This window comes from Pan paniscus, chromosome 5 (genome assembly GCF_029289425.2).
Source record: "Pan paniscus chromosome 5, NHGRI_mPanPan1-v2.0_pri, whole genome shotgun sequence".
NCBI classification, from domain to species: Eukaryota; Metazoa; Chordata; class Mammalia; order Primates; family Hominidae; genus Pan; species Pan paniscus.
The window spans coordinates 131,715,571-131,727,627 of NC_073254.2; the positions used below are offsets into that span (position 1 = coordinate 131,715,571).

At 42.1% G+C, this 12,057-nt stretch overlaps 1 protein-coding gene across 7 annotated transcripts in view; it reads right to left on the reverse strand.

The window, feature by feature from the left end:
- FYN (FYN proto-oncogene, Src family tyrosine kinase) overlaps positions 1 to 12,057 on the reverse strand; it is a 214,336-nt gene that overhangs the window by 40,214 nt on the left and 162,065 nt on the right. For all 7 annotated transcript variants that reach the window (XM_034962716.3, XM_034962720.4, XM_057302577.2 and 4 more), the window contains 3 exons: positions 6,419 to 6,517; positions 2,510 to 2,613; positions 1,395 to 1,544 (listed from right to left, as the gene is read on the reverse strand). In XM_034962716.3, the coding sequence (XP_034818607.1) occupies positions 1,395 to 1,544; positions 2,510 to 2,613; positions 6,419 to 6,517 (353 nt within the window). The remainder of the gene's footprint in view (positions 1 to 1,394; positions 1,545 to 2,509; positions 2,614 to 6,418; positions 6,518 to 12,057) is intronic.

The window sequence follows — 12,057 nt, forward strand, 5'->3', positions numbered from 1 at the left end:
TTATTGTGTGAGAGAGAAAGAGGGAAGAGGGAAAGCCAATATAAAAACAAGTCTAACGTGAGATGGATTTTTTTTCCCCGAGATTAAAAAAAGTGTCTATTGTTCATATCCCCTCTTTCCTTCCAGCTTTATGATGTTATTAAGGTGCCCTTTCGAACACAGTATTTTCAAATGATCCAAACCCTGGGGATCCTGCTGATGTTTGGCTGTAATGAAATATATTTCAGCATTTGAAAAATCCTTACAACATGCAGGCATTTTGAGTATATCACTTAAGCTCAGGGAGATATTTTGTTCCATTTCTCCCAAATGTTTCATTAGAATCCACATAAACCGAGTTAGCCAATGCCATAATCAACTAGTACTGCAAGTGCTGTTAATATTTTCTATTGTTCATTAGTGCAAGGGATCAACAGACATTTCTTATTGTCATTTTCGAAAGATTGCTTTTTCATGCCAAAAATTATACATACATATTTCAATGATTGTGCACAGAGCAATAGTAGAGGTAAATCATATACTATTTTTGAGTCTTGCCTTTGTCCTGGAGAACAATAGAAAATGGAGACATGGGTCACACAAAAAAATATCTCTAGGCTTAATAGGATATAGACATGTGTCTATACATGTGCACCTATATCTATAGGCACATGTGAACATGTATTATATAGTGGCATATAATACTTGCTAATCTAGGAAAGAAAGCAATCATTTTAACAATTGCACATAAAACCAGTCTTTGATAAAATGTATACACTGCATAACTAATAATTATATGTTTTCAGAAACAACAAAATAATGGTGATATCTGGGTGTTAGGACAGAAACTGATGTACATTATAAAAGTTTAATTTAACACAATAGACATAATAGATGTAAGAGCTGTGGGTTGTGTAAGTCTAAGCCTAGTTAGGAAACAGCAGTATTGGTGGGGAACATGATAAATGGCTTGCATGAGAATGAAATGTACGTGCAGCTATTCCTGCAACAGTGCTGAGGGTAAAGTGATAGTGGAAACACAATATTCCTTGTAGGAGTCCCCATGTAAGCGCCCTCCGAGAGACTGCTTTCTCACATGCAACGCGGGGAATGGGAAAAGACAACTTGAAGATGAAAAAACAAACAACTTTTAAAATTTAACCTATTGCTTTCTACTTGGGAAACAAAAATATTATAGAATCTTCGGACAAACATGTGGAACTAATAATAACAACAGTAGAACAATAGCAATAGAACCTATACAGCCAAGCCCCACCATTAAGGGCTGGCAAAGAAAACATACTCTATAAGTGATTTTGTACATATTAGTTTTACCCCTTTCCACTTTCCTGCTCTGGGCCTATCCACTCCCTCCAGCATCCAAATGGTTAGTAGGTAGTTAGAATTAAGGTTACCTGAGTAATGTTGTACAAGCTGCTGAAGTGTTTCAAACTGGGCCCGGGTGGTAATGTAGTATCCACCATTGTCAAGTTTGCGAATTTTATAATGTTTGACATGGTCTCCTTTCATATCATCCCAATCACGGATAGAAAGTGAATAGGCACCTGGTAAACGTGGAAAGCATTAGCAGCTCCAATCATTTAGAGTATCAGCTTGCTTTTTAGGCCTCATTTTCTTGACTCTGATTAATAATTACCAAGGATGCATACACACATGTACACACACACAGCATCTCCACTCAGTAACAGGAAGAAGATGCTTCTTGATGTTCTGCAAATGTCAGAATATATTAGCAATAAAATGATTCTGCCCTTGAGACTGAAAGCTTCCTGGACATTTTTCTTAAACACACTGTTCAGTACCCCTTGTTGCGTAATACAGCGTAGACTCAATTCCAACACTCCTTTCCCCCAAGGGTAAAGAAGGACCACGATGAATGGCTGAGCTTGCTTCCCTTGTCTTCTCTACCCAGGGGCATACTGGGAGGTAGCGGCAGCATGTGCAAAAGAAATCTAAGGCTTGTTTCTCTAGAAGTGAGCTTCAAGCTTCTGCTTTACAACACTTTTTACAGGAACGGATAATCTGGCAAATTAAGCTAGAGGCCACTACTCTTTTCTTCCTTGACCTGTCTCCTCTTGTGAGTTGTAAGGAGTTGTTAAATAATGAAAAGTCCAACAGTTGGAGGAAGAGAAGTGACGTCCTCAGTTATTTAAAAAACAAAAGGAAAGCAAAAACAACCTGTATGACTGGCACCTGAGGAACTAAGAGTTTCAGAAAATCAAAATTCTAAAGGACTTCTGAAAATTCTATGATCTTGTGTGCCTGGAGCAGTGAAGCTGCCTCCAGCCCGTTTCAGGAGGAAGGTCTTGATTTGGGGCCTCTGTAGTTCTTTTGGTGCTGTCTGCAGTTTTAGAGCCTGGAGGGAAGACTGAAAACAGGACTCCACTCACAAGGCAGGGAGGATATGTGCCATTTTAAAATCCTTGTACACTAGAGATAAGCCTTTCATCCCCTCTGACTAATCCACAGATTTGAATGACAAGCCAACTTCTTCAACTCGTTATCTTACCTTTGGTGGTTTCACTCTCGCGGATAAGAAAGGTACCTCTTGGGTTTCCAAAGGACAATAGCTGTCGCTCAGCATCTTTTCGGCCAAGTTTTCCAAAGTACCACCTTTAAATTAGATCAAGGAAAGAAAATACTTTGTAATAGTCATTTACAAAATGCAACAGCATAGGCTTTTTTTTTTGCCCATGAATTCCCCTCACCTCCAATTTAGTCCTTAGCCTTTCCCTGGATGTATTTTTTTCTAGCTTAATTCGGTTCCTTTTCAATCTATCCTGGATTCTATCCCTAATTCATCTCTTTCACTCTTTAAAAAAAATCAGATTTGAGTTGTGGGTTGTTTTCCTCCCCTCCAGACATGACCAGAACTGGTTTGTGTTAAAACTGCCATCTGTATGCAAAAAACCAGAAATCTAAGACCTTGATTTGAAATGGTAACTGCAGGAGACCCTTTCCACACTTATCTAAAAGACTCTAGTCTGGGCACGGAGGCTCATACCTGTAATCCCAGCACTTTGGGAGGCCGAGGCGGGCAGATCACCTGAGGTCAGGAGTTTGAGATCAGCCTGGCCAACATGGTGAAACCCCAGCTCTACTAAAAATACAAAAATTAGCTTGGTGTGGTGGTGGGCACCTGTAATCCCAGGTACTCAGGAGGCTGAGGCAGGAGAATCACTTGAACCTGGGAGGCCCAGGCTGCAGTGAGCTGAGATTGTGCCATAGTATTCCAGCCTGGGTGACAGAGCAAAGCCGTGTCTCAAAACAAAAAAAACAAACGCCAGGCATGGTGGCTCATGCCTGTAATCCTAGCACTTTGGGAGGCCAAGGTGGGTGGATCATGAGGTCAGGAGATGGAGACAATGCTGGCTATCATGGTGAAACCCCATCTCCACTAAAAATACAAAAAATTAGCTGGGTGTGGTGGCATGCACCTGTAATCCCAGCTACTCGGGAGGCTGAGGCAGGAGAATTGCTTGAATCTCGAAGGTGGAGGTTGCAGTGAGCCAGGATTGCGCCACTGCACTCCAGCCTGGGCAACAGAGCGAGACTCTGTCTCAAAACAAAAAATAAACAAAAAAACAAAACTCTTGAATCTCTTGATATCTAAGCATTATTGTAACTGCTGGGAAATAACAAAACACAGTCTTAATGTATATGAAGATAATCAAGCATTAAAAAAAGTCAGATTAGATAGATATGATATGAATAAAGGAACAGTATTTTCAATAACTTCCTCCCTATAAGAATTCTGAGAAAAACACCCATGAGTACTTACTTGTATTTTGTTTTCCTCCCCTAGGTGTGTGAGGACTTGGATAAGTAAAGGCATTTATTTACCAAGCACCTGGATTGTGATCTGTGTTCATCATCTTCTTCTTTTTTTTTTTTTTTTCTTGAGACAGGGTCTCACTCTGTCACCCAGGCTGGAGTGCAGTGGCATAATCATAGCTCACTGCAGCCTTGACCTCCCCAGGCTCAAGCAATCTTCCTACCTCAGCCTCCTGGGACTAAAGGTGCACATCACCACACCTGCTAACTAAAAAAATTTTTTTTGTAGAGGCTAAGAGCGGTGGCTCATGATTGTAATTCCAGCACTTTGGGAGGCTGAGGCAGGCAGATCACCTGAGGTCTGGAGTTCGAGGCCACCCTGGCCAACATGGTGAAATCCCAACTCTACTGAAAATACAAAAATTAGCTGGGCATGGTGGCATGTGCATGTAATCTCAGCTATTCGGGAGGCTGGGGCACGAGAATTGCTTGAACCAGGGATGTGGAGATTGCAGTGAGCCGAGACAGGGCCACTGCACTCTAGCCTGGGGACAGAGTGAGACTGTCTCCCTATGTTGCCCAGCATGGTCTCAAACTCCTGGGCTCAAGTGATCCTCTCGCCCTGGCCTCCCAAGTGCTGGGATTACAGGAGGGAGCCATCACGGTGGACCCTGTACATCTTTTCTTTGGCACAACTGTAAGAACTGGTTACTGTACACCTTTGAGATCTGTGCCCAGTCAAAAAGCATGCCCTTAAAATGACTTGGTGTTGCAGATATTTCAATATATTATCCCTGAAGAAACTAATGATACTCTGCGCCACTTTAGGAGGCATCACATTAAGTCACCTCAAGACTTTTGTTATTTGCCTTATATCCTCCCCCTGCACTTTCAAGCCTTAACCAAGCCTGGCAATTAGTTACTATTTCAGCACTAGGTGCTGAATGAGCAGCAGGTGCCCCCAAAACCCAAGGGAGAATGCTGGAGCATTCAATTGGAATCTGTGTGTGGGAACCATTTTTAGAATATTTAACTGTGAAAGAATCCAGATTCTAAAATGAAATTTCAATTCATTATGCTTGAATATAGGTATCATGAGTTCACTGTCAAATTCTTTTGTGAATTAAGTTTCACTGAAGAAAAGAGACATGGCGTATTAGCTCCTCAGTGACTTTTAGAAACACCAAAATGTGCAACAATCCTTAATTTAGCATTAGGTGGCGTAAAGACTAGTACGTCAATTATTTGTGAGAAATGGCTTTCTGGGTTTGTACCAATAACCCAATTAGAATGCCGCGTAAAACAGTGGTGAAAAAGGAATTGTTAGAACAATGTATTGCACCAAAACAATAGTATTTTAAGATAATGATAGTTAATTGCATATGTAAAACTGAAGGCATTATTTTAAAAAATAATATTCTTTAAAAACAAAATATTTAAAAAGTTGACCATTATAAAAATAACTTAAATATATAGCTGACAAATTCCCAGTTAAATCAGGGTAATGCTACATTTTGGTGGTACTTTTTATTCTGAAAAAACACAAAGATGTTTGCAAATCTGCCCTAAAATACAAATTAAATACAAATACCTTGATTCACTGATGATGAAACACAGTCACTAGGAGAAAGAAACAACTAAGAACCACTGAGTATTTGAGAGTGGGAAACAAAACAGATCCTCTTAGAGGAAATATAAAGGAATTAAAGAATAGAACAATCCAACTGGAGATTTGGCTAGGGTGTGGAGTCTAATCCCTCTTGCACTACTTAAACAAATCCATGGTGAAATTAAATATCAGAGCCAAAGGTTGGGCTTGGTGACTGACTTTTCTCAACTTCCTTTCTAGAGAGGCAAGACCCAAGGTGTCAGGAGGAGGCCAAGTTCCTGCATTTGGGAAATCATGGCTCCATCTCTCCTTCCCTCAGGGCTGGCAAACAGCCACTGGCAGTTCTTCCCCTTGGGAGTGCCCATTAATCCTCACGGTCAGAAGAAGGGAGAAAGGTTATCCCTTTTAGATCCCTTCAGCCTACTGAACACCTTCCTAAACTGCTACCAGTTGAATAATTGGGCCAAACAACTGCTCGTCACTGTTTACTACCAAAGAAGCCAACTGAGGTTCCAAATCACTGTAGTATTTCCCAAGTTGGGGGGACACACTGTATGTGAGTCACTTTTACCGGGCATAGAAGGTGTCTTTTCAGCACTCTTTTAATATTTCTGATCACACTTAGGAGAAAAATCTTAGTTTAATCTTTGGCAATTACTTGCTACTCTCCCCTCTCTCCCCAACAGAGGGAGTGGACTGCGGGCTTAGAAACTTGGGTTGGCAATAATACATGCTCTAGCTAGCATTTCATATTTTTATGGCTACTTTTAATCTATGACAAGTTTTACTGGCTTTTCATTTAGGATATTGATAGAAAGTTTTCTTTCAAAATAAGTGAGCAGGCTTCAAGAGAAACATTAAGTTAATAATAGTGCAAGTATTACACAGGGTAAAAACTGGGGCAGAAAGCCTGAAAAACTCAGCCTTAATCACTGCTGTGAATTTCTTCTCCCTCCTGCCCAATGCTGATGGCATTTTATTGCGGCAATCAACTTTTAAAATCAAGTAGTTAAGTGAAAACAAAATGAAACATACTCTTCTGCCTGGATAGAGTCAACTGGAGCCACATAATTGCTGGGAATGTAACCTGTCTCTCCAGTTGTCAAGGAGCGGGCTTCCCACCAATCTCCTTCCCTGTAAATAAAAAAGAAAAGTAAATATGTTGACCATTTCAACAGCTTGCAGTTAGAGACTCACTGTGGTCTGAAGTGTATAACTGTCACCTAATCATCCTGCCACCCGATTTCTCCAACCTATTCCTTTACTCTGAACTCCAACATAGTCCCCCTGTGAAGGTCAGAAGGTTCCAGTTCGAGTCAGCCATGAGATGAACCCACGGTTGTCTCTTGCCTTATTTGTGAATTAAGAATGTGGAATCCTGGCCATGAGAAGTCTCTCTTGGTAGGGGGCATTTTGCTTGGTTAGTGTCCTTAACCTGGATGGACAGAAAAGGAATCCAGCCTCAGCCTAATTAAGCAGAACATGTTAGCTGCAGATCATCCGGGAAGGGAAGCTTTTTAGGAGGTCTGAGGTCAATCTGAGCTGCACAGTACTGCTTCCCTATTGTAAGCACCCCTCTCTTTCAAGTTCAAATCATGACATTAGAAATGTTAACATCTTAACTTTGGCAGGTTAGGAGGTCTGATGAGGGATGAAGGCATGCTCTAAACACGTGCCTGGCTTGCTCTCAAAAAGATGGGGAGACACCTCTCTGCAGGTAGAATGATGCTACAGTAGGATCACCTTCCCCAGGCATTTTCAGTCTGAAGTGATTCCATCAAATGTCCAGAGCACTGGCCTGAGGCTCATGGGCAAGGGGTGAGGATGGAATGGCTGCGTGTGCTCGCACAGGGGAAGCACAGAAACTCGGCAAGGGAGTGAGATTTTTAGTCACGCCACTTTGTACTGCCTTAGGCTCCATGCCACAGCACGGCAGTGTGGTATCAATCTGGGGAGCTCTCAGAGGAGGTGAAAGGGGAGCTTGTAGCTACTCTCATCTTAAAGCCAGTGAGTACATTAAGCAGTTCAAGTTCATCTGCTTAGATTCACACAGGGCTACCTGTGACGAAGAGCAGGAATGGAGTGTGTACCTCTTCCCATTAACATCGGGGAGGCCATGGATGTGGCGCTGCGGCTCTGACATCCACTGAGTATCTGCAGAACCTTCCACCAGCCTGCAGTCAACGACATGATTGCCTTCAAGCAAATCAGACCTCCCAGCAAATCTGATCTCCTGGGGCTCAGCACCTTCTTTTCCTCCTTTTTTGGTCCTTGGAGGCAGCAAGCAAAACTCCAGGCATTTTTTAAAAAATCATTCTTTTGGCTGGGTTCTGTGTCAAAGCTTTCAGCCAGGGGAAAAAAAAATGTGTTGGCTTTTGGCCATGGTAAAGATGCTCCCCAGACAGATTTAATCAGGTAGAGAATAATCAGCCTCCACATTAAACTCAAGCATTACTCCAGAGGCTACTCTCTAAAGCTGGACTCTCTGAGCAAGGTGAGCAGTGAGCAACGCCTCCAGATAGGATTTAATAGAGCAACAGAACAAAGGTGACCAGCCAGCATGTGCTGGGGGTGCTGCTGTGGGAAAATGTTTGGTGGCATAAGTAATAGAATAGCCCACAAAAAAAACCATGGTGCCAGCAAAGGTTTTTAAAACCTTATGCTTTAATTTAGTTTCCTAATCTCTCCTTTTTACCCTATTACAAATATAGCAAAAGTACAGTACTCATATTCAGAAAGTTCTTTATTCATAAAACTTAGTTCATGTCTAGATTTATTCATAATCTTAAATTTAGTTCATGTCTAGATCTTTGTTAGGAAATATTTACACATACTGAAGAATATAGGTACAGTATATATGAACCCCGTGAACCCACTGCCCAACTTAAGAGCTAGATCGTTACCAACTGGGTGGGATCTGCACTGTGCTGCTCCCCTATTGTAAGCACCCCTCTCTTTGAGGTTCAAATCATGACATTAAAAATGTTAACAGTTTGTACTGGTCTCATTTCTATGCCTTCCAAAAGGAATACATACAGTTGTAAGGATATCATCTAAGAACATATGTGGAAGTTTATTTTTTTCTTTAAACACTGTATGTGTTTAAGGAAATGGCTTTGGGGACATAATCTTCACTTTAATATAGTGACAAGGTTTACTGCTCTGAAGTTCCACTAGATGGAGACATTTCATCATTAAAAATAACAATACCCAGCTCTTCCCCCTCCACCCTCTCCCGCCCAGCCTGGGAAATGCTCCAAAATGGCGAGGAAAAAATTAAGTGCTTGTAGCAGAGGCTTATTGTTTTTTAATGCAAGATAACCTTCATCAAGTTAGTTCTAATTGAATTAAATTAAGAAAAAAATGGCTAGCATCAATTTTAGGGTATCTGAGACTGTCAATGGGGGCGGGAAGCCAATATATTTTGCTGCAGGTTGGGACAAGTCCAGCCTTATTCAGGTGATCTGGCATTAATGAAGTCATTTCCAATTCAAATCTAGCATTAACTATCTCATTTTGGTCTAGGTACCTAAATAGTGTAGCACAGATCAGAATGCAATTATCAGCTCATTCTGAAGTCATGAATCAGGAATTCATGATTTTCTCACTTGACCCTATTAATCTCACAAGGGTTTTCAGCTACTCATGAGAAAGATAAAATCCTTGATTTCTCTTTTTCTAGGCTTTCTAGGGTCATCTTCTTCATCAAAGGAGACATAAAGTGACAAAGATTCAATGTTTATTATGTAGTAAACCTCACATGTTGAGCCTAGAGAGGCTGGTACAGACTCAAAATATTCATTGAGAGACGTTGAGCGAGTGAATTAAGTCATCTTTTTGATACACTAGAAGCACCAATTCACCTATAAATAGATATACTCTATATTCATGTTGATTTAGGAAAATAGGATCTCTACTATGTTATCTTTTATTTCTTGAGTTACTGTGGGTAATTAGCATTGTTAAAGCTGTATTTCTTTAAACGGTTCTTATAGTTCAGATTTTTCAGTTTGCACTTGGTGAGATATTCTTTGTTATCTTGCTCTAATTCAAATATATGATTTAAAGCCTGGCGCTGGTTTAGAATGGCTTTTAAGGTTTTATAACAGCTGTCTCTGTTCCTCTGATTTAAAGACTTGCTAAAAGATTCTGTGCCCCCACCACACCCCACACCAAGAAAAGAGTCTACCCCCAAACCCCAAAGTTGCTCGTAGGCTTGTGGGCCCCGGAGCTGGGAGCCCTAGAGCCTTGGAGCCAGGGAGTAGTTATTTGCCAACAGAAGTCAGCCTTGATCTGCTCAGTAGTGTAGCATTTTATGTCGGTAACAATTTTATCAAATGCTTGGGTGGGGCTCTAAACCAGGATTTCTTTTTATCACAATAGGAAAAAAAAAAACAACAAACCTGCCCTCAGCTGTGACCAATACTCCACTCTGTGTAAAACATGTATTACATTTTAAAGAGTCACTGTTCGTAGATGGTAAACGACTAGTCTTGAAATGTGAAAACAAGGAATAAAATGGATGAACTTAAATACTTTGCAAAAGGGGTTCAAATTTAATAATGTCCTAATACATGACACTGAGCACTTACAACGGGTCAATGAAGCACCTTTGCCCCTTGCTGGGTAGCAGGAACACCGCCTCTGGGTACATACATACATGCACATCCCATGGTGTATGTTGTACTTTAACAAAGCCAGCCCTGTGGCCTCCAGCGCCACCAGGGCTCCACCAGGGAAGGGAGTGGGAGGACACACACTAGGAGGTGTGGCAGCTGCCCTGGCAGAACAGAGCCCCATTCCTCCCTCTCCTCTGAGGACCAGAGCCAGAGGCGGGAGAGGATGGGGGAGGGGAGGAGCCGTGTGCCATCTGCTTCCGTATTATTGCTTTGTTTTTCCTTCACTATTTTCTCTTCCCTGTTATTACCCTTGACTTCAGGATATTGTCTTGTTACACAAACCTTATTTTTCTTTTCTATAACCTTGAGAAAGGGAATTTTAAAATTCCACTGATATGGAATTCCATTGGCAGAAAGGAAGAACATTAAGAGGAAGAGAACCTTTGTAATATTTTCCTCTACAAGAACAGGGTTGGAGGCTCAAAGGACTCTGTAAACATCAAAGGCCATGCATGGAAGTCACAAAATAGAGATTGAGACGGATTGGATCCTCCTTAAGTTTTTCTCTAAAATTTCAATTTGGTGACATTGCAGATCGTTTCCAGATTAACAAAGGAAGAAGCCATGGGACTGACACTGGCAGGGACTGACTTTCCAACGCCCTCCAGCGTAATGCACAGACAGACGTGCAGTGTGGACAAAGCCTCCTGAGAGCTGGGTCTGCGCTCTTACTATTCCTTGGTTCTTGCAGTTGAAAGTTTACAAATAGTCTTGAAATTTCTAATCAACCTTGGCATGTAGGGGAGGCTAAGGGGCGGAGGATTTCAGAATTCAAAGTTAATGGACTCCAACAAGCAGCAAAATAACAGCAAGGAGGTATACCCAGAGAGATCAAAGCCCAATCCCCTCCTCCCCAGCCCCAGTCAACTCTCCAAAGCTTCCTGTCACTTGAAGGTTCCCATCCCCTTTGATAAAGTATCTGGGCCTTTCCCAGATCAAACCTGACACTGTTCTCAGGATGCCTCCCTGCACCTCGCCCTGGGCTCTGCCACCTGCCAGCTCTGTGCTCTGGGGCAGTTTCCTAATCTGGGCCTCTGGCTCCTCAGATATCAAACGATGACGTCGATGCATACCTCAGACAGTAGTGGAAGAATGCATGAGAATGTTTGTAACTTAGCTCATGGCTGGTACATCAGGAGCCTTCAATGAATGGTAGCTGTTTATTATTTTTTAAAAACTTCCTGTGGCTACAGGAGGAGGACTCCTGGGGGGCAGGTAACACTCTTCTTGACCTGGCTGGTGGCCACACAGGCATGTTCAGCTTGTGAAAATTCAGCAAACTGTATACTTTTTGAAAATTGTGGTAAAATATAGGCAACATAAAATTTATCATTTTAATCATTTTTAAGTGTACAGTTGAGTGGCAGTAAGTACGTTCACACTGTTGTGCAACATCACTGTGTACACTTTTGATACGTGCACTTTTCTGCATGTGTTCCAACAAAAAGTTAAAAAGACAACACCCCACACCTTTGTTAATGATGACAATCCTAATATATGTTTGAAAACCCTGTGGCTATGTAGACCGTGCCTTCTGATGTCTCGAAGAGAGTCGTTGGCCCTTTATGGCAGTATTCAGTTCTTGCTGTTGAAAGGTGGCATATTCTCACTGCATGGTTCTGTGAGCCAGGGGGCATTCCAGGGAAGGGTGGGCTTTCCAAGGAGGCAGTTTTCAGGCCTGAAGGAGGTCCCTGTGGCAATCAGCACTCCTCTTTCCTGGGATGTGCAGTGTGACCAGGGCTGCGTCTTACTCCCTCTGGCATATCCTTCTGGGAAAGCTGAGGAGCCTGGCTCCAAGTCCTTCTGCCAACATGGAATCTGATTTGCTCAGAGAGCAGAGGAGAAGCAACCAGACTTGGTGGCATAGAAGAACTTCCTGGTGTGCCCCTCAGCCCCTGGGTGGCATTCTTTCCCAACCACCGGGAGCACTCATAGGGACGCTGGAGATGCCTGGCTTGCTGATGTGGAACCCCACCCCCCCCACTTTCTTCAGAA